At 33.7% G+C, this 23353-nt stretch overlaps 1 protein-coding gene across 5 annotated transcripts in view; it reads left to right on the top strand.

Annotated features, from left to right (window-relative positions):
- The window catches only part of Atr (ATR serine/threonine kinase), a 98366-nt gene that overhangs the window by 67445 nt on the left and 7568 nt on the right, over positions 1 to 23353 (top strand). For 4 of the 5 annotated variants that reach the window (XM_063249116.1, XM_063249114.1, XM_063249119.1 and 1 more), the window contains 9 exons: positions 1468 to 1647; positions 6536 to 6678; positions 8562 to 8659; positions 9478 to 9710; positions 13671 to 13805; positions 15078 to 15278; positions 16837 to 16980; positions 19838 to 19906; positions 20301 to 20451. In XM_063249116.1, the coding sequence (XP_063105186.1) occupies positions 1468 to 1647; positions 6536 to 6678; positions 8562 to 8659; positions 9478 to 9710; positions 13671 to 13805; positions 15078 to 15278; positions 16837 to 16980; positions 19838 to 19906; positions 20301 to 20451 (1354 nt within the window). The remainder of the gene's footprint in view (positions 1 to 1467; positions 1648 to 6535; positions 6679 to 8561; positions 8660 to 9477; positions 9711 to 13670; positions 13806 to 15077; positions 15279 to 16836; positions 16981 to 19837; positions 19907 to 20300; positions 20452 to 23353) is intronic. The other variant, XM_063249115.1, reaches the window with a different exon arrangement.

Genomic DNA, 23353 nt, shown 5'->3' with positions numbered 1-23353 from the left:
ATATGTTGTTTCTTTCAACTTCTCACACTAATGAGACAATACAATAAACTCAATATATAAAGTACAAAATAAAAGACAGAAATAGGAAAAATACAGAAAAAAGTTATTGTAGTCCAACATGGACAGTGTATCTAAAAGTGTACCTTGATTTAATAAAATTGTCTTATATGGTTTTTTTGAAATCATTTTTGTCCTAGTCTGGCTGTTAAACTGTATGTATGATAATTAACTTTATAAGGACTTACAAATAAATTAAGCTGATTAAATTTTCACCATGAAACTTTGGTAAAAAAGTAAATTTAAAGTATGGCTTCTGCAAGATGTGTGTGATTTTTGTACCCTTGAAAAGTCAGAAAAAGCAGCCAAGTGTGGTGATGCACATCTGTAATCCCAGCACTTGGGATGTTGAGGCAGGAGGATAGCTGCAAGTTCAAGGCCAGCCTGAAATGTATACTGAAACCTGTCTCAAAAAGACAAAACAACCACCCCAAAAAGAGTCAGAAAATTCTAGGTGGAAACTATCTTAAGTTGGAGACTATCTGTACTTTCTTTCTCACAATTAAAATTACTTCTACATAGACTATCTTTAATTTAGTTCTTTTCCAAGAAGATTTCTGCTCACTTTTTAATACTTAATTCAGATTTTATCCCATTGAAAATCTTTCCTGATTTCTAGTACCCTCCATTTTTTTTGTATGTTCAGGTACATTTAGTTATGTGTATTCCCCTGTGATAGCATGTTACACAAGGTGTTATTTTAACGAGTATGTTTCCTTGCTATGAAGTTTTTAAGCCAGAGACTTAATTTATGATTGACATTCCAATGTTTCCATATTTCTTTAGTTTTTCTTGTACTTCAACTATATATATATATATATATATATATTTTTTTTTTTTTTTTTTTTTTTTTTTTTTTTTTTTTTTTTTTTTTTTGTCTTTTTCCTTTTTATCGGTACCAGGGATCGAACTCACGACTGCCTGCTTACAAGGCAGGCACTTATACCGCTGAGCTAAAACCCCAGCCCCTGTACTTCAACTATAAAATGAATAAGAATCATGTATGAAATGAATCAATGCTTTTTATAATTTTTCTTTGATAAGTGGGTAATGAGCTTGGTGTGGCACATACCTATAATCCCAACAGTTAAAAGAGTTAAGGCAGGAGAATCACTGGGAGCAAGCAAGACCTTGTATCAAAAAAAACCAAAAACGGGGCTGGGGATTTAGCTCAGTGGCATAAGCGTCTGCCTTGCAAGAGCACCGTTGTGAGTTTGATCCCTGGTACCAATAAAAAAAAAAAGGCAGGTAATAAAAGATAAGCATCAAATTACAAACAGATTTGTATTTTGTATCTAAATATATGTAATGATCTTTAAAGTCCAATAATTTTGCTTTTCAGAAAATAAGAATATGTTATTAAATTAAAAGGCTTGTTATTATTGCCTTTTTTTCTTTTTCTTTTTTTAGGGTGATGTTCACCAAGCACTTATTGTTCTTCAAAAAGGTGTTGAATTATATTTCCCTGAAAATAAAACCCCAACTGAGAGTAAGAACATGTTAATCCTTGGTCGAGCTACACTATTAGTGGGCCGATTCATGGAAGAAACTGCTAACTTTGAAAGCAATGCAATTATGAAAAAATACAAGGTGAGTATATAACTAATATAATTTCATTTAGAAATCCAGTGAATCCATTTTGCTTTTGAAATTGGATATATTGATTTTTCAAGTATGTATGGAAGATATATAAGTAGAAAACCAGTAGAGCAGTTGGCTAGAACGTGCAGGGCAGACTAAGAAAAAGTTAAATGAATTCCTGTTCACATAGGAATCTCCCTGAGTTTTTGGCCAAATACCAGATTACAGGATTAAGAGTTATCAATTCACCAGGCAAATGGATGGAGCATTCAGTAGAGAGACCTTAAAGAGGTCTCACTATAGATAAGACTAAATTAGCCCTACACTAAAAACTTTTGCACGTCTACCCTAGAATAACATTAAAACAAGCTTTTAAATGATAAAGCTGATTTCCAAGTAACTTTGCTGCTTGCCAGTTCAAATTGTAATACCCAGGGGCTGGGGTTTTAGCTCAGTGGCATAAGCACCTGCCTTGCAAGCAGGTGGTCGTGAGTTCGATCCTGGGTACCGTTAAAAAAAAAAAAATTCAAACTATAATACCCTTTAAAACAGTACTACAAAATCTAAAACTTAACAACAAAATGATGTGGGTCTAGCATCTAATAAAACAATCACTCGAGTCAAAGCAGGTGACAGACATGGCTAATCTTCAGATCTGCAAATGTTGAGTTCTAAGCAAAAGATATAGTAGGAGTCCACTGCCTACTCCCTTGTACACAAGAAGATCTTGAGCCATCTAAGAAACTAAGCTTGCTTTGCATCAAATATTGGACTAAAGAGTCTTGATGTGGTGTAGATACTGAAGCCGTACTTACAAATTTTATTTTATGTAAAGGGAGATTGTCTAGCTTGGTGTGGTAATACTTATCTGTAAGTAATCTCTGGGAGGCTGAGGCAAAAGGATTGCACGTTCAAGCCCAGCCTGGGCAATTGAGTGACATACCTAGGCTCTGCCTCAAATAAAAAAAGATTATTTTAAAAGGGCAGTGAGGGGCTAGGGATTTAGCTGTGGCATAAGTGCCTGCCTTGCAAGTGCGTGGTTGTGAGTTTGATCCTTGGTACCGATAAAAGGGGGGGGGGCAGTGATACAACTCAGTGTGGATGTCCTAGGGTCAGTACCCAGTAGTAGGTGTGTAAGAGTGTCATTTGAATGTGTTTTAAGGCATATTATCTGAGGAACAAAGAAATTAACCAATACAGTAAAGTATGATAGCAGACACCCCAGATCTCCCATTTCTGCCTGGGTTGAAGGAGAGAGATACCTCTTCATACCAACTCTTCCAGTTCTGATTACTTTGGGTACATCCCCAATTCCTATCACAACAGTTTGAGTAGCCCTTTTTGTGTGCCTATTGCCTACATAACATGTAGACCAAAAAACTCAGAGAAAGACTAAAGGCACACTACTATAGTACGACATGGAAGTGAGGGACTGCAGTTGTTATGATTCCGTTTGTATGAAATAGCTAGAATATGCAAATTCATAGAGACAGAAAGTAGATTAATGGTTGCCAGAAGCTAGGGATTATATATGGAAAGCAATGACCAATTTGCAGGGGTTTTTTTTAATGATGAAAATGTTCTGGAATTAGGTTCTGAGAAACCTTCATTAAAGAAACTATTATAAAGCAAATTTAAATGAGTAAACTTTATAGTGTATGAATTACAGCTCAAAAGAACTTGTTTTTAAATCATTCAAATGAAATTTCTTGTTCATTTTTTATGTGAAATCCTTTACATGAAAAAAGTGTATCTGAAATGAAAAGTACTTAATATTCAAAACTGAAACTCTTACTGCTATGGGAATGAAAAAGTTAACATACATACTTACTAAGTGACAAATCATGTAATCTTTAACTCTTACCTTACTACCTTAAGGTACTTCAAAGTGAATTGTACACCTAAACTGAAAAGCTACAATTACAAACTTCTAGATTAAAAAATAGAAAGAAATCTTTATAACCTTAGGTTAGGCAAAACTTTCTTAGATCACACAAAGGATTAACTACATTAAAGAGAAGCTAAAAAATTAGTTTCCATCAGAGTTAAAACTTACTATAGAAAAGACACTCAACAAGATGAAAAGCAGATAGATTGGAAGAAAATATAGTGTGCGTTTGTCTAATGAATTTTATTCAAATTATGAAGAAATCTAAATTTGTTAAGACAAAACAGCTCAATTTAAAGATCTGCCCAAGTTTTGCCAAAGAGTACATATTAATGGTTAAAAAGCGCATGAAAAGGGGGCTGGGGATTTAGCTGAGCGGCATAAGCGCCTGCCTTGCAAGCATGTGGCCATGAGTTCAATTTCCGGTACTGATAAAAAAACTTAAAAAAAAAAACCACCTCATGAAAAGACATCACTAATGAGGAAAATGCAAATTTTTAAAATCAAAGTGGAATCCACTTCTCATGTCAATAGTTGCCTGGTTAGTGGGTCGGAGAAGATTGGTATGCTTAAGTATAAAAATTATATTGAAGGAAATTATGCTTCAGTAAAAATTTAAAACATCTTTTTTAGAATAGCATCAGAAATATGAAAGACCTCAGATTAAATTACATGAGACCTCTATAGAAAAAAACTTAAAATATTATTTGTGAAGTTTTAAAAGACCTAAATAAATGGGATTGTACCATACTTATGGATATGACAATAATATAAAGATGTTATTTCTATACAAATTGACCTAGGTGTTTAATTCAGTTCTTATCAAATGCTAACCTGTAATTTATGTAGAACTTTTATGTGGCCTGTGCCTGTAATGCCAGCAGTAGGGAGGCTAAACCAAGAGGACTGCAAATTTTACGCCATCCTGAACTATAAAGTAAGACTCTGTCTAAAAAAAATAACTTAAAAAATGAAATTTATGTAGAAATTCAAAGACTGAGAATAACCAGAAACATTTTTTTCTTTCACACTTTTATTTTTTTGTTTTTATTTTGAAAAAATTCCAAACTTAAATATTAAGTTGCAGAAACAGAGAATTCCCATATCTACCCTTTATACATTTTTCCTAATTTTAGTATCATATACAACAATAGTACAATGACCAGATCTAAGAAATTAATATGATACAGTACTACCATATGTGGTCAGTGATGTTCTAATTCAGGACCTCTAGCAGTATTAGTTACATTTTCTTAATCTATTGTTAGCTACCCAAGACACACTTTACAATACTGTATGAAATTGGGTGCAATCAGAAGATAGGTGACAAATCAAAAGAATTGAGAGTTTAATGAAAAAGTAGGTTAAAGGAAATCAACAATGGATGGTAAACTACCCTATTTCTAGCAATAGCAGGAAACCTTGGCACATGTAAATCTGAAAGATCAGTAAGAGAGAACATTTACTGGGATCTGTAAAAAGATCTGTTTTTTAGGAAGGGGCCTTCAAATTAGAACCTAATCTTGAGGAAAGAAATAAATCTACTGTCAGCTGTATCCTAGCAGGAGCAAATAGAGTAGAAATGGCTGAGGATTTAGCTTAGTGGCATAAGCATCTGCCTGAGAAGTGCAAGGTCATGAGTTCGATCCCTGGCACCAAAATACAAGAAAACAGAGTAGAAAGACTTTGAACTTACTGTCTTCCTGTCCACTAACCTGTTATAATTTTCCATTTTCTAAACCTCACAGGAAACTAGAGAGCAAACAAACTCACTGATATAAATCATCAATGTCAATTTCTGGGCCCCTGAGCAGGATTAAAAGCCTAAAGGATGGCAAGTATATTTGTAGGGTGGAATAGAGTAACCAGCATAGTTATCAAGATTTACTGAGAACTATAAGGGCTGGGGATTTAGCTCAGCAGCATAAGTGCCTGCTGGGCAAGCGTGAGGTCATGAGTTTGATCCCTGGTACAAAAAAACTAAACTAAACTAAAAAACTATAGTGATTAAGATGGCAGTGTTAAAAAAAAGAGAAGATGTCTATGTATTCCTCAAAAGTTGAGAAATAAACCAATAGAACAGAACAGAGAGCCCAGATAGATTTCAGTTGGCATTATAGGGTAAGAAAATACAGTATTTTCAATAAATGTTTTGTCTTTTGAATCAGGAAAATGCTGTATTATTTGGATCATCTTACTGGGAAAAAATATCAAACTTGATCCCTTCTTCATACAAGAAACAAAAATGACCTTCAGTTACTTAGTTGGTCTAGGAGAGAACTTTTTTTTTTGCAGTGGTAGGGATTAAACCCAAGGCCTTCATACTGTGCTGTATCTCCAGCCCTTTAAAAAATTACTTAAAGCAAGGCCTCACTAACTTGCCTAGCTTGAGTTCAAACTTGTAATCCTCCTCTCTCAAACTCCCAGATTGCTGGGATTGCAGATCTACACCTCCATGCCAGCTGAGGACTTCTTAAACATACTGTAACACTTGACCATAAGTAAAACATCTACCAGGGCTAGAGGTTTAGCTCAGTGGCATAAGCACCTGCCTTGGAAGCAGGCAGTCGTGAGTTCGATCCCCGGTACCGATAAAAACGAAAAAGACCAAAAAAAAAAAAAAAAAAAAAAAGAAAGAAAGAAAAACATCTGCTTATCAGAAGATTAAATTACAAGTAAGGTACAGATAATAGATACTTGTATTACATCTAAATGATAACAGGTTTATGTCCACAATATACTGTGACCCAGTATGTCCCTACAAGATGTGTTTGAGAAAGTATATAGCATCATTATTTCTGGATTTTATATTGGAAGTAAAAGATCGATTAGTTACAGAATGGATAAAATTTTGTGTGATGCTGTCATGAAATGTAGCAAATTAAAGTCATATGCAACAGTTTGAACTGTGTATCAGCCTTATACTTTTGATCCTCAATCATCTATTCATACTTAACTTCCCAGTGTAGTGTGAGACATTCTTAAATAGTTGCGTTGTCTTTATTGTAGGATGTCATCTTGTTCCTACCAGAGTGGGAAGATGGACATTTTTACCTTGCTAAGTACTATGACAAATTGATGCCCATGGTAACAGACAACAAAATGGAAAAGCAAGGTGATCTCATCAGGTATATAGTTCTTCACTTTGGAAGGTGAGTGTGAGAACTGCTTGTCTGCAAATTAAGTATGTCAAGATGACCTTTACCATATAACTTAGCGTATTCAAGATGTTTTCTGCTTTATTATTAATTCAGTCTATCACTTCTTATGAAATAGAAATTATTCCCTGGGTGCAATTTTTTCTTCCCTTTAAAAAAAAACTTAAAAAAAAATAAACATTTAAAATAACTGTTAGTGGAAAAATAATACATTTAAAAGACTTTAATACAGAGAATATGTAATAAAAGTTGTCCTTTCATTCCAGACCCTGTTCTTTCAAGTCCCCAACCATAGACTATAGATATTTAATGGTTAAATTACAATGAAATGTTTTCTTCTAGTCCATTTCTGTGAGAACTAGTGTATAAGAAAATAATTTTGACATTACACTAGAGAAAGAGCTTATTCTTAAACTAGATAGCAAGTGAAATTTTACTTAATTTCAAATATCAGTGTATTATAGTCAAGTAGTTTATTGTGTTGTATCACGCTTACTATTTAAGTTTGCATTATTATTAATTCCTAAGTAATGATAATGACATTTGATAGGTTAGCAATTCAGATGTATTTATCTAAATAGCCGAGTTTATCTTGAGTAGCTGCTTGTTTTTGCTGATTAAGTATAAATGTTTGCCCTCAAGGAGCTAAAGTTTAAAAAGAGAGAGAAGTCTTCAGTACATAAAACATTTAAATAATAGTACATTTTAGAATAGGTGAGCAGATACCAAAATACTATAAATATCACATACTTTTCTAATGTTACAGAATGATTGTTGGTTGAAGAAAGAGGAACAGAGAATTAGTGTTTAATGGTATCAAATTTCAGTTTAGGAAGATAAAAAGCTCTAAAGATGGATAGAGTTGATAGTTGCACAATAATAACATGTAACAATTTGAATACACAACAATGTAAAATTTGTTATATCCATTTTATAAAATAGAATAATTTTTTGATAAAGTAAGCTGATGGACAGTCTTCAGAAATGTTATAGTAAGGAGAAAACGTGAGTAATTTCACAGATTTAATAAGAAACAAGATTGAGGAGCTGGGGATTTAGCTCAGCGGCATAAGCACCTGCCTTGTAAGCAGGTGGTCGTGAGTTCAATCCCTGGTACCGGTAAAAATGAAAAAGACCAAAAAAAAAAAAAAAAAAAAAAAAAGAAACAAGATTGAATGGTTTGCTCACAGAGTGGTAAAGAAACTACTTGAGGCAAAGTATGTACTGGTGAGTATGAGAGGAAGATTGGAAAATTACAGAGGAACAAGATTGTGCATATTTGATTCCAAGGCAGTATTTCATATATTCTATAGCTTGTCCCTTCCTATTTTTGAACAGGGGAAAGCATGATGGCCTGAATTTCAGGAATATTAGTCCATTATCTGTCAAAGGGAAGAAATGAGAAATTGGGGTGACCAACTTGTTATGATTTCCAAGAAAAATAATTATGGACCTAACCTAACCTTATGGCCATGACATAAAAATGAAGACACAGACTATAAGGACAATTTTAAGGGATTGACAGGATTGACAGGACTAGCTCTGATCTTTTGTAATTTTTTGTAGAGGCCATGTAAATCTACGAATATTGCCAGGCATGGTGGCATATACCTGTAATACTAGCACTTGGGAGGCAGAGGCAGGAGGCATGCCTATAATACTAGCAGTTGGGAGACTGAGGCTCCTCTTGAACTACCAAAAAGGAAAAAAAAAAAGAGAGAGAGGGGCATCAAAAATAGCCTCTACTAGGAAAAAATATTGACAACATGTTTGTCAGAGAATACGTATAACTGAATTGTTCATTTTGAAAAAAATTTTAGTTCATAACATAAAAATGACTACTATGCTAATAATATTTTTTATCTATATAATTACAGATCACTACAGTATGGAAATCAATTCATATATCAGTCAATGCCACGAATGTTATCACTATGGCTTGATTTTGGTGCTAAGGCATTTGAATGGGAAAAAGGTATAACTCTTGTAAAAAACTGTAAGGGACTAGGAAGAAGTATAACTTTGGTATAGTCATAGCTTCACAGTGTAATTTACTAATGCTGAGAATGTTGGCTTGATAATCTACTTTCCTAAAAGCTATGGGTAGATTTTGAAATGAAAATGCTCTATAAATATAAAAAGGGACTGGAAAGACAAATCATTGTAGTTACAATTCAGCATTTTCAAGTGTGAACCCAGCACATATTAAAAGACGTTTAAGCCAAATAAGTTACCCTAAAAATTACAATGATTGGTAAAAATTATGTTAGCCTTTTTTCTACTTGTACAGTACCATCTATTTTTCACAAATTGGCAAGTGCTGTAGCTTTGGGCATAGAAATAATATGTTTTAAAGCTGTTAAAACAGTTTTGGGCATAGGGAGAGTGGAAGAAGGGGAAGTAAAAAGAACGAAGGTGTGCTTTGTATACAGTACTAATTCCGCATGAGGAATGTAATCATAACAAGGCTGGAGATTTAGCTCAATGGCATAAGTGCTTGTCTGACAAGTGCAAGGTCATGAGTTTGATCTCTAGTAATCATTATATACTGCAACATGTACTAATAAAAATTTTATAAAATTAAGAAAAAAAGAATTTTGCTAGGCATCTTGGCTATTGCCTGTAATCAGCACTCTGGAGTCTGAGCCAAGAGGATCGTGAGTCCAGCTGAGCTATATAGTGAGACCCTGTCTCAAATAAATATGTACATACATACCAATATTTTTCTTCTGTGAAATGAACCAGTACTGTTTGATTTTTTTCCTTACATTTCTAAACTGATTTTTTTTCTAGCTGGCCGTTCTGATCGTGTACAGATGAGAAACGACTTGGCTAAAATAAATAAGGTTATCACAGAGCACACAAATCAGTTAGCTCCCTATCAATTTTTGACTGCTTTTTCACAATTGATCTCTCGAATTTGCCATTCCTATGATGAAGTTTTTGTTGTCTTGATGGAAATAATAGCCAAAGTGTTTCTTGCCTATCCTCAGCAAGCAATGTGGATGATGACAGCTGTGTCAAAGGTAACATTAATCACAAAATGTCTCTTACTGTTTTATGTGGCATTCATTACTTAATGCTAATAGATAAATGAGAGTTCTAGGGTTTTTGGTCCATATTTGGTGAGTAATTCAAATACTTTCTAAAAAGAAATTATGGCATTATACTTCATTTTAATATTGGGAGACACCAGGCATGGTGGCACATGCCTATAATCCTAGCACTAAGGAGGCTAAGACAGGAGAATTACAGTGAGTTCAGGTCAGCCTGGGCTGCATAAATAAGTTCAAGGCCAGTCTGCACATATACATGTATGTATATATACTTGCTCTTTTTTTGCAGGTAACATATTTTTTTTATTTAAAGAAAGATTAAACAAAACAGTAAACAGGTAGATACAATATACACTTTCAAAGAAAAAAATAGTAATAAATCACCAGTTGATGTTTACATATTGTCCTCTTACAAATAATTGTTCAAGATACAAAAGTGGAACATATAAGTGGGAATTCAAACAGATTGCAAATAGTTCTATTCAACTATCCAACAAAAACTTGGTAATATGATTATCCTGTACACTTAAACATATACGCTTGTATAAAAGGAACAAAAATATGGGAAGAGGGAGCAACAAGAAAGGGTCCTCGGCCCCCAATCCTGAGAAACATGCAATATCAGACATGGCACCAATAGACATAAAGCTAAAGCGCTATCTCCAGCCTCATACACGAGTTCAGGAATGAAGTTATTAACGACCGGAAGCAAGATATAAGTAGAATAGTTAGAGAAATGCTAAGCACCGCCCAAGAAAAAACAGATGGTGGAATGGAAGAACATTAAAAAAGGGGAGAATTGTTTGATGGAGAAAATAGAGAAAACATAGAATACGTGAAGCAGGTTCAAAGCGATTACCAGGAAACTAAAAACTCTATCGAAAGCTGGCATAACAGCTTGAAAGAAACGAAGGATAGAACTGGAGGGCAGATTTGTAATATGGGAGCATGAAAAGAAAAGCTTCTTAAAAATAACAAAAAAAAAACGACAATACAAAGGCTAGAAGATGATAAGAGGATCTATAATTTAAGAATTAAGAACATCGGGGGCTGGAGATTTAGCTCAGCGGCATAAGCGCCTGCCTTGCAAGCAGGCAGTCGTGAGTTCAATCCCTGGTACTGATAAAAAGGAAAAAGACAAAAAAAAAAAAAAAAAAGAATTAAGAACATAAAAGAAGAAGTAGGGACACAAACAAATGGACTACAAAAGCTATTCACAAATAATCCAAGAGAATTTCCCTAATTTAGCAAAGGTAAAGATACTCAGATGTATGAGGCATACAGAACCCCAGCCACCTACAACCTAAACAGAGCTACACCCAGGCATATAATAATCAAAATTCCAGAAATCCATTATAAGAACAGAATATTAGAAGTCGTCAGAGACAATAAACAGATCACTTACAAGGGAACACCCATCAGAATTACAGCAGACTTCTCGGCACAAACCATCAAATCACGAAGAGCGTGGGGGGAAATAATTCAAGCTGTGAAAGATAATAACCTCCAGCCAAGATTGATATATCCTGCACAACTGTCCCTAGAAATTGATGGAAAAACAAGGTGCTTCCAGGATAAAGAAGAACTAGGGAAATTTGCAACCACCAATTCAACTCTACAGAGAATAATGCAGGACATTCTAAAAAAGGAAAATGCCAAGATTCCAGAAACTGGCAGAGAGGCCACAATGAATGGAGCAGAAAGCGAAATGAAGAAGACAAACCGACAACAAACGACAGAAAAAGAGCTCAACAGAAATGAGGCAGAAGGGGCTGGGAATTTAGCTCAGCGGCATTAGCACCTGCCTTGCAAGCAGGCGGTCGTGAGTTCGATCCCTGGTAAGGATGAAAAGGAAAAAGACAAAAAAAAAAAAGAAATGAGGCAAAGAAGATCGGATGGTAGGAACAGCTATCTTGGAGAAAACAAGACATCATAATAGCTAGTGCTGATTTAATATCATCTTGTTTTGAAGTCCCATCACACTTGTATTCTGTCTCCATCGGTCTTAAAAGGTTGTATCGACTTGAACAATTATTTCTAAGATGACAATATGTAATCCATTAACTAGTGATTTCCTGCTGTTCATTTTTTTTCTGTAAATCTGTATAACTTGTACCCTTTCTCTGCTTTTTTTTCTTTTCTCCTTAAATAAAATTAAAAAAAAAAGGTATCGTATTGGATTTTATTATATATGATAATATAAGTAAAAACTTTTATAGACAAGGAGATTTTACAGAAACCATTGTTCATTTTCTGTTAATTGGTTCTAAATATCCTGTAATAATGTCATTCTCTTGAATGGTTTTATAGTGTCTTGATATGTTTGACGCTACAGTATATGAAGTTATACTCAAAGATTTCAAGGAAAGAGACACTATGGTAACTATTTTTATGTCAGGGTATCTTGTGGTGAAACTATTTTGCTTAAATGGTTATGTTTTGACCTGCGCTGTTCTGTTGTTATGCCCTCTTTTATCTCAATCCCTTTTTTTTAAATTATTTTTTTTTAATCTTTTTAATTAAGGGAAAAATAAAAAGTAGCAGGATACATTATAGTAATCTACTTTGATTTCCTGGTACATGCCCACATCTTAATTCAACATCCTTTTCTTTTCTTTTTTTTTTTTTGTCTTTTTCATTTTTATCGGTACCGGGGATTGAACTCACGACTGCCTGCTTTCAAGACAGGCGCTTATGCCACTGAGCTAAATCCCAAGCCCCTACTTTAATTTCCTATTAACTTGATTTGAAATCCTATATTGCCCGTACCATCTTGTTTTGACTGATTTTCCCCTATTCTGCTTTGCTTGATAATACCAAGTTCAAAAGTATAGGCAAAACTGTGAAGACAATAAGATTCATTATGATGCCCATTCCAGTTGACTATTATCTTCTTTTAAAGTCCTGTAATGTCTCCAATGCTTTGGTTTTATTCTTTACTGTTTTGTTCAATTTTATTAAAACTGGCAATTCTTCTTAAAATGGCAAGAGGCAGTATGGTAACCATTGTTATCACCTTGTATTTTGTTTTTACATTATCTATTATGTCCATCCTTTTGATTTTACTGACTCTGTTCTGATATGTTGCATCTGGTTTTACTCTCTTCAAAAAAAGTAATAAGAACTGTGGGAATAATAAAACCCAAAATGTGTAACTGTCATTGTACAAAAGAAAAGAAAGTGCTCTAAAGGTTAAAACTGCATATATGTTTAAGTGTATAAGATAGAAAACCATATTACTGAGTTTTTTTGGATCATTGAACAAAACTGTTTGCACTCTCAGTTTGAAAGTCTCCTTTATATGCTTCAATTTTGTAACTTGAACAACTATTTCTAAGATGAGAATATGTAATCTATTAACTAGTGATTTCTTACTGTTTATTTTTTAAATTTTGTGTTACATTTTTATCGGTACCGGGGATCGAACTCACGACTGCCTGCTTGCAAGGCAGGTGCTTATGCCGCTGAGCTAAATCCCCAGCCCCCTGTATATATATTTTCTAAGCATGTTTTCATACTGAATTTATATCACATTGAAGTATAATTTTATGTTTTTCACTTACAATATCTCTATGTCACCAAATATTCTTTCAAGACACATTTTTAGACATAAAAAATTCCAAAGTAGCTATATTCAGTTGTTCATTAGATTATTTGTATTTTTTTTGCTGTTGTAACACAGGTGAGTAAATCTGAGTTTTTTCACATTTCTCATTATTTCTTCAGTGTAAATACCAAGAAGGGAATTCATCAGTTTGTAGAGTACTTACATTTTTATGGCCCTTAATGGTATTACCAGGTTGATTTCCAAGAATTTTATGCCAATATAAACACTCATCATAAGTATTTTTTCAGTTGGCATTTTTCAATCAAGTTTTCAACTTTCTAAGTCTTACTGCAATTCAACTTAACTTTTTTTTTTTCTGACAGTCCTCTTATCCAATGCGTGTGAACAGATGCAAGGAAATCCTAAATAAAGCTATCCATATGAAAAATTCTTTAGAAAAATTTGTTGGAGATGCAACTCGTCTAACTGACAAGCTTCTAGAATTGTGCAACAAATCGGTACTACCATAGATCTGTGCTGCAAATAGACTAGCTTTGAGTAATTGTTTATAAAACATATGATTTGAGCTGTTTTTTCATTTGATTAATTAAATTAAAATTCTGAAATATGTATCAAATTGTATACTTAATTTATGATTTTTTTGGGGGGGGGAAGGGGTTGGGGATCCAACCCAGGGCTTGTACCAGGTTTAGGCAGGGGCTCTGCTACTGAGCTCCAACCCTACTCCCTATATGATTTATCTTAATAGAGACTTTAAAGTATTTTCTAACATAGTAAATCATAAAAATATATGTATAAAATACTCAGTTATTTAAAGTAGCCTCCACTTATACTTTGTCATATCTTTAAACTTTTAAACATGTATATTAACCTGCTTGTCTAATAGCTCACATTTCATAGAGGTTTCAGTGCATAATTAACTGGGCCTGGGGTAAAGTGGTTTGACAGAAGGGCATTCCAGGGGAGAAACAGTTCATGGTGGCAAAAGATAACATAGGCAAGCAAGGGAGAGAAAGACAAGCTCTTTTTGTCCCTTATATTGTATCCAGTCTCCTGGGATGAGGGTGGTGCCAATCCAGTTAGTGGACTGATACAGCAATCTCTATTAATTCTGTTTGACCTCTAATGAACTTGACATTCTCAAAATCTTATGTTATCAGACACTGGCACTATTAGAAGTATAGTGCATGTGTAGGTTTCCAATTTTTTATCTGAAATCTTCATGGCAAACTACACTGAAGAATTCAAAATTTTCCATATTTTTAAACGTGCATATACTTTATATTGGATATCACTGCTAACTCTAATCTGTTGGAATAGCCTGTACTCAAACACACCATTCTTTCTGCATTGAAATAATATAACCTTTACACTAAAGGAGAAATTTAGCAAAATTTATCATTTTGCTGCATAATAAGATTTGATACTCCCAAAAAAAGAATTTGCCTTATAGATCTTTTTAGATTTTCTAATGTCTGATAACACATCATAAACCTCAGGTATCTCCTTTAGTCATTAAATAGTTCTATGTTATAAATGCTGTTTTGATGGGTAAAAGAGAACTTTAAAAAAGATGGGAATGTAGCTCAGTGAAAAGGCTCTGAGTCCAATCCCCAGGTAGGGTAGGAGGGGGAGACTTTAAAAACTATATTGCTGAGCCCTTGTAATTAAGATAGTGTAAAAGTGAAGTGTTTATTGTGATGCAATCAATGTTTTATAATTCAGAGTAAACAAAGATAAATTAAAATGCACTATTTTCTTTTTTTCAGGTTGATGGAAGTAGTTCCACATTAAGCATGAGCACTCACTTTAAAATGCTAAAAAGGCTGGTAGAAGAAGCAACATTTAGTGAAATCCTCATTCCTTTGCAGTCAGTCATGATACCTACTCTTCCATCTATTCCGGGTGCCCATGATAATCATGATCCATTTCCTGGGCACTGGGCCTATATTGCAGGTTTTGATGATACGGTAAACTATAGTTTTACATGTCTATAACTATAATACTAAAATTTAGTTAAAAACATCAAGTCGGGCTGGGGATTTAGCTCAGTGGCATAAAGCACCTGTCTTGCAAGCAGGCAGTCGTGAGTTCGATCCCCGGTACCGATAAAAAAGAAAAAGACAGAAAAAAAAAAAAAATCAAGTCAAGCTAAGAATCTAGATGAATTTTATTTTATTTATTTATTTTTATTTTTGGTACTAGGGATCGAACTCACAACCTTGCACTGACCAAGCAAACGCTTACACCACTGAGCTAAATTCCCAGCCCTAAGTGTATTTTATTTGCAAAGAAAAAAAAAGACTGGAAGCTGGGCATGGTGGTGCACTCCTGTAATCCCAGTACTCAGGAAGATAAGGCAGGTGCATTGTTGCAAGTTCCAGACCAGCCTGAGCTACAAAGAGAGCGTAAGGCCTGCCTGAACTGCATAGTGAGACTCTGTCTCAAAAAGACAAAAGACAAAAAAAAAAAGACTGGAAATACAGAAACATGAAACCGTCTTGTACTGTAGAAAATTGATGGATAAAAATTCTGTTTGACTCGATATTTTATTTTTTCCCCACATGCTCATATTGTGATAGTGTGACTCTAATCCTTGTTTTTAGAATTTAATTTTTCCATATTCTTTTTTGTCTTAAAAATAGAAACGCAAAAAAGTAAAATACAAATTTTATTTGCATCGTGGGAAGAAGTGAAAATCTCATAAGAGCTTGGGTTTTTAAATGAAATATAGCTTTTGGCATATGATTTTTTGTTTGTTTGTTTATTCATTTTCTTTGTGAGACAGGGTCTCCTACTATGTGGTTCAGGCTAGTCTTGTGCTTACTGTGTAGTCCTGGCTGGCTTCCAACTCATACTGGTCCTCCTCCCCACTACCTCCTGAGTGCTGTGATTACAGTTCTGTGCCACCCTGCCCAGCAACATATGGTTATTTTTAAAGAAATGGTGCTAAGTACTTTCCCTAAGTAAATACTTTTGAAAGTTGAATATGTATTCTAGTATTTGTATGGCTCAGAAGATTTATACTTTCATAGCTAATTACTCCTCATAATGAATTATTAATCATTTTTATTACTGTCATTTTTGTTGTTAACTTAGAATTCTTCATCCCATTACCTCTTTAGGTAGGCTTCATTTTGGATTTTTTTATTTTTTTTTCAAAAGTCAAATTATTTTCAGTTAATGGTCAGTTCTTACATTAAAAACAATTTAAAAGGTCTTTCATAAATCTTAAATAGATATTTCAAAAATCATAAATATTGTGACTTTTTAAAAGGAATTGCCTCAATTTACATATGTAACTACCTGCTTTACTGATTAAGTAATCTTTTTACATCATGCTGATTTCTAAAGGGTGAAACTGTGTCATAAGAATGGTTATTCTTTTTTAGATGTTAGATAATGAAATTGTTAAAATACAGATTTACTACAGAGTACAGGTTATTCCTTTATTACTTTGTGACATCAGGTTTATAATATGGAGACTTTAAACAAAGGAGTTTGGTCTTAAAACTCATCCTTATTTAGGTGGAAATTCTTGCTTCTCTTCAAAAACCAAAGAAGATCTCTTTAAAAGGATCAGATGGAAAGTTCTACATCATGATGTGTAAGCCAAAAGATGATCTGAGAAAAGACTGTAGACTAATGGAATTCAATTCATTGATTAATAAGGTTTGGAGATAATTTTTATTTTATAATTACCAGATTACTTTCAGTATGGTATAAGTTTCTCAGTATGTAGACCTGTCACTTATAGGAAAAAGAAATGAAATGTACTTTTTTATTTTCACTTGCTTTTATTGTGATACAACACACATAACAGAAAATTTACCATATAAGCCATTTCATGTAAGTAGTTCAGTGGCATTAAGTATATTCACATAGTTGTGTGACCATCACTGCCACGCCTTTCAGAATTTTTAGATCTTCCCACGTTGAAACTGTTTATATTAGATAATAACTCCACATTTCCTGTCCATTCCAGCCTCAAACAATTCTTTCAGTTTCTATTAGTTTGAGCACTCTGGGTACTACATCCAGGGGAATTTTGTAATATTTCTCCTTTTATAACTGGGTCATTTCACTTGTCATTATGACTTAAGGTTCAGAATTTCCTACCTATTAAAATTGATTGATACTCCATTGCATATGTACGCTACACTTACCCATTAATGAACACTTGAGTTGCTTCCATGTTTTATGTACTATAAATAATGTTGCTTTGAACATGAATATGCAAATATCTGCTCAAGTCCCAGCTATCAGTATTTTAGGTATATACTTGTAAATAAAATTGCATGTCTCAATTTTTAATAAATATGATTACTGGGCAACCTGCTCGGGACCCCTTCTGTCTCTTTTCAGACAGAAGCTTTCTTTCTCTCAATAAATATATTCTACTCTTAAAAATACATAAATAAATAAATTTATATGATTGCTTTAAAGAAAAAATACAAGCCATATTAATATGGAAAATATTTCCTATGACATATCTGTAATATATATGTATATTGGATTAATTTGTGTTAACGCTCTTTTATTTTTTTGAGACAAGGTCTCACTCTGTAGTTCAGGCTGACCTTAAACTCATTATGTAGTCCAGGCAGGCGTCCAATTCACAATGATCCTCCTCCCTCATTCTCCTGAGTACTGAGATTAGAGGCATGAACAACCACACCCAGTTGGATTATGTTTTCAATGCTAGAAAAAAAAATTCTACTTTTATTCACCTCACTGAAGTAATCATTAGTATTTTTTATGTTCTACTGGTGTTGATATTTATCTCAAAGATAATATAAGAAATCCCATTAAATTTTTATTATAAATACATGGTCTTATGTCTTGAATTATTCTTTAGGTAGTTTATAATTGCACAACGTATTATTTTCCATTTGTGAAAATTAATCAATACTGTGGAAAGATGAAACTTTTTTTTATAAGTTTTTGTCTTTCCTTCCTAACCCCTCCCCACACATTTCTTAGTTATTTGTTTTTGTTTTATTTTATTTTGTATTTTGAGACAGTCTCGCTATGTAGTTCAGGCTGCCTTGAATTCACTCTATGTACCCCGAGCTGACTTTGAACTCTTTTAACAGTCCTACCTGCAGTCTTCCTGCCTCGCCTTCTGAGTGCTGGAATTATAGATACACATTGTCATCACGCCCCATACATTTCAGTGTACCTTTTTTTTTTTACTTACTTATTTATTTATTTGGAGGGAGTTCGTTTGTTTGTTTGGTACTGGGGATCAAACTCACAACCTCGCACTTGCCAGACAGGCACTTAAGCCACTGAGCTAAATTTCCAGCCCCTGAGTTTTTGTTTTTTGAGACAGTCTCACTGCATAGTACCAGATGGCCCTGAACTCACTTCTATAGCCCTGGCTGCGGTTAAACTTGTGGTTTTCTTTCTGCTTCAGCCTCCTAAATGATGGAAGTACAGGCCTATGTACCATGTCCGCCTTCAGTGTATCTTTTTTAGGGAGTGGGAAGGTACTAGGAATCAAACTCAGGGCCTCTTCGTTTGCCAGGCCGACACTGAACCACTGAGATAAATTCCTGGCCCTTCAGTGTACCTTTTTTTATTACCAGAAAGAGTCTGTGACCTTTAGCATAAAAAAATAAGCAGTAAGTGATTTGTTTTGCTTGGGATTTTATGTTGTTGTTGTTTGTATGTGTGTTTTTTTGAGACAAGGTCTCAAAGACTACACAGTTAAGGCTGGCCTTGAACCCACTTCAGAGCCCAGGTTGGCCTACTCATGGCTTGTTTTGTTTGTAAGGAGTTATGGACTGGAAATGTTTCTCAGTGATAGACCACAGAGGCTCTAGATTCAGTGTCTAGCACCAGGACAACTACCAAAAAAGGGCACAATTGTGATCTGTGCTTGTTTTAACCAAAAGTAATTTAAAAATTAATACTACATTTAAAACTCATTTCAAAGGCAATATAATGAGAATTTTCATTTGAAATATTTGATAAGTCGCTACTTTAATTCACTATTAAACAACTCGTTTATTCTTGAACGTGTTTCTCCTTTGAGTATCAATTGCCTTGGCTTTAATTTATAAATTTATATATATATTTCTGATTAAGATATTACTATAACCACTCATTAACATGATCAAATAAAATAGCCTGATGGTGGCAAAAACTACTATAATCTTAACAGTTTTGATCTTACAAGCCTCAGACTGCTTTTTATCTGAAATTCTATTACTATGCTATTTTTCTGACATTTATGAAACCTACTTAATCCTAAAATTTAAATGTGGTTTTGGTCAGTGATTGTGCTTTTGAAATGAAGAAGTTACAATTATAGATATGTACTTTATTTGGCTATCTCATAGTGTTCCAGAATTAAATATTATATAATTTTTTCTTGTATATCTGGATTAATCACATTAAATATGTAAGGCTTTCTTGTTCTAGAGGAATAGCTCTTGAAGTAAAACTGTAATATTCACAATATAGTAAGAAATACATTTTGAGGATGTTATATGACTCATAGTTTTTTTCATGTGCTTTTTAGATAATGAAAATTAAACACCATCCTCTGGGCCTGTGGACTTCACATTTCAGTAATATCTATAAAGCAATAGTAAGCAATAGTATTTTGTCACTGTTAGATTTATAACTACAACATAATATAATTACCATATTAACAGTGATGGGGGGGTCGTAATGGGAATTGAATTCATGACTTCATGCTTGCCAGGCAGGCACTTGTGCCACTGAGCTAGACCCCCGGCCCTAATAGTGAATAAGTAAAAAGGACTTACCCAAGGCAATTTTAGTGATTTGGAAATAGATTAAAGACCCTATCCCAGTCATTTTCTTCTCTTTCAAAAGAATTACTCATCTATACTACACATAGTAAATGTTCATTAGCATCCGTTTACTATAAAGTGAAGCTATTTAGCTGTATTTGATACAGCACGTAGAAATTTTGAGTTGTAATGTTTTAAATGTATGTCCACTTTTTTGTTTAATAGTGTTTAAGAAAAGATGCAGAATCTCGTAGACGAGAACTTCACATCCGAACATATGCAGTTATTCCACTGAATGATGAATGTGGGATTATTGAATGGGTGAACAATACTGCTGGCTTGAGGCCTATTTTGACCAAAATATATAAAGAAAAAGGTACTAAATGTTTTAAGTATATAATATAGAATTAATAACTACATGCATAAAATATAGATATAATTATTTTTATTTATTTATTTTACTTTATTTTGTGTTTTAGTGAAATTGATAACTTTCATGTATAGAAGCGCTTAAATGTTTTCTTTTGTTTCTTCCACTTTTCTTTTTTACCCTTCCTCCTTTAATTTTATTCTTTTGAATCCTTACTTATCTTCATTGGGGAAGGATTTGAGGTAGTTTACAAAAACGTGTGAAAATTTGTACTTTTCACATATTGGTTAGAAATTTTGAAACTATTTTGTGTGTATGTAAGTCTTTAGCAAATTATGCATAATAAGAGCTGGTTTTCTTACTGTCCAAAACAGAAAATGAAAGAGACTAGGCTAGAATCAAACTAGAAGTATTTGATTAGAGTAATGGAGTCCCATCATCATAACCTGAATAATTTGAGAAAAAATAAATAAGAGTAGGGGCAGGGATTTAGCTGAGCATTGTAAGCACCTGCCTGGCAAGCGTGAGGTCATGAGTTCAATCTATGGTACCCAAATAAATACATAAATAAATAAATAACAATGATTGACTATAAATTGTGAAATAAATAACATGTTCACATTGACATAAATATACTAGAATGAATGAACAAATTAATGAATAGAGAAGTAAGAAGTTTTTTCTCCCAGTAGAATTGCAATGGGTAAATGTAAGGAATAGAATAGAAAATCACCAAACTCCATGATAATAAATGTGGTAAGTAGTTAATAGGGTAAAGTAGAATTAAATGCAAGATATTTTCAGAGTCTCAAAGTGCTGCCTCATACGATAGATAAGTATTAATTGTGAGGGGGGAAAATTACTACCTGTATAGAAGAAAAACAAAAATATAAGTGGTCAACACTTAAAGACAGATGTTTCTCAGATTTGATACCTTAAGAAAACAAAACAGATGGATATAATATGGAATCCTGCATTGGATCCTAACCTAGAAAGAAAGGGTACTAGTGGGACAGTTAGTAAAATCTAAATAAGGCCTAGGGTTAGTTAATAATACAGTAACAATAAGAATTTACTGTTATAATTATACTACTGTTTAACCAGATATGAACACTAAGGAGTGCTGCATAAGGAATATATAGGAACTGCTTATCATTTATGCCTCTTTTTTCTAAGTCTAAAATTACTTCACAATACTTGAAATGCATATAATGTAATGCATCAAAAATAAATGTCAAATTAGCACAGTGAACAAAATAAATAGATCAGTCTTCTAAGGTGGTACACAAAAACAACACAAACTTAAGTGCGTTATATCTGTAAGGATAGCAACCTTTGGATTATTGAATTATGGGCCCACCTAAATGACCTTATCTTAACTTGACACATCTGCAAAGACCCTGTTTCCAGAGGAGAGCAGGAGATGTGGGGGTAAAAAAGAAGATGCATTATGTATGTGTACTAACTTCTCAATGAGTGTAATCATGACACACTGCTGGCATTTACTAGTAAAAATTAAAATTAAAAAATAAAGCCAGGCATGGTGTAGCATACCTGTAATCTCAGTACTCAGGAGGCTGAGTAGGGGGATCACTGCAAGTTCAAGTCAGTTTGGGCTACATAGTGACTTTCAAAGCCAATCTAAATTACAAAGTAAGATCCTATCTCAAAGCAAACAAAAAACCTCTAAAATATCCCGTATTTCCAAATAAAGTCACATTCTTTAATTGATTTCTTAAAATATATGATTCAATCTATAGCAATAAATGATACTAATAAATTACTTGATTATGGGCATTGTGATAAGTACATTATATACATTATTTTAAAGGCTGATTGACTTTTTGTGGGGAAGGGATATCGGGGATCAAATGCACAGCCTGGCACTTGCCAAAGGGTACTTTCGCTGCTAAGCTAAATCCCCAGCCAAGGCTGAGTATTGTGTAGATCATATCAGAGAAGTAACTTGTCTAAATTCATGTTTAACATATTGTAGAGGTGAAACTTAAGCACATTTAAGTCACATTTGAAAGATTTTACTGTTGACTTTTATTTAGAAGGATAAAATGTTGTATGTTTTAGTTATTGATAGCGGATTTGTTTGCTTTTTGACAATCTCACTATGTGGTCTAAATTGGCTTTGGACTTGCTATGAAGCCTAGGCTGTCCTTGAACTTGGAGATGTCCACACCTCAGTTTCTTGAGTGCTGGGCTTATAGGAATGCATCACCATACTTGGCCTTGATGTTAGATAGATTTGTTTAAAAAACTACCTTTTACCATTTTGTAAATACAAGTGAACTATATGACACTTGAGGCTGACACCCTTAAATCATTAACCTTGTTCATGAAACTACAGACTAGTTGTGAATTGTGATGCTTATTTTAAAAATCAGTTGTTCTATGAATTTTATAGACTAGTTTATCAAATGAATTATTTCAGAGCACCAATGTTAGTTCCTTAGTAATGGTTTGATTTGAACATGTACTTCATCCTGATTAACAGTATTATATGTACTCTCATCAAGTATTGCAGCATTTTCACAATTCCAAGAGTGAATTTGCACTGGAAGTTTTCTGAGTCTTGTATTCTGGAGTTATGTGGTCACATCACATTGGTTTTTGTGAACAGTGATTTTCATTAGTAAGAGGCTCTATTTTTTTTTTTTTTTTTTTTTTTTTTGTCTTTTTCGTTTTTTTCGGTACCAGGGATCGAACTCACGACTGCCTGCTTGCAAGGCAGGTGCTTATGCCGCTGAGCTAAATCCCCAGCCCCAAGGCTCTATTTTTTGTTCTTAAAGGGAAAATGACATGACATTTTATTATGATATCAGAAAGATTATATATGCATGATTGAAAATGTTTCAGATATTCTTGCTTTTGAGTAACAATTTGACATTCCCTGTTC

This window comes from Cavia porcellus, unplaced genomic scaffold, assembly GCF_034190915.1.
Source record: "Cavia porcellus strain 051 isolate PalLab524CR breed Dunkin Hartley unplaced genomic scaffold, mCavPor4.1 scaffold_5, whole genome shotgun sequence".
Taxonomy (NCBI): domain Eukaryota; kingdom Metazoa; phylum Chordata; class Mammalia; order Rodentia; family Caviidae; genus Cavia; species Cavia porcellus.
Note: the sequence above shows the minus strand (reverse complement) of the source record. Positions and strands in the feature narration are given on the sequence as shown.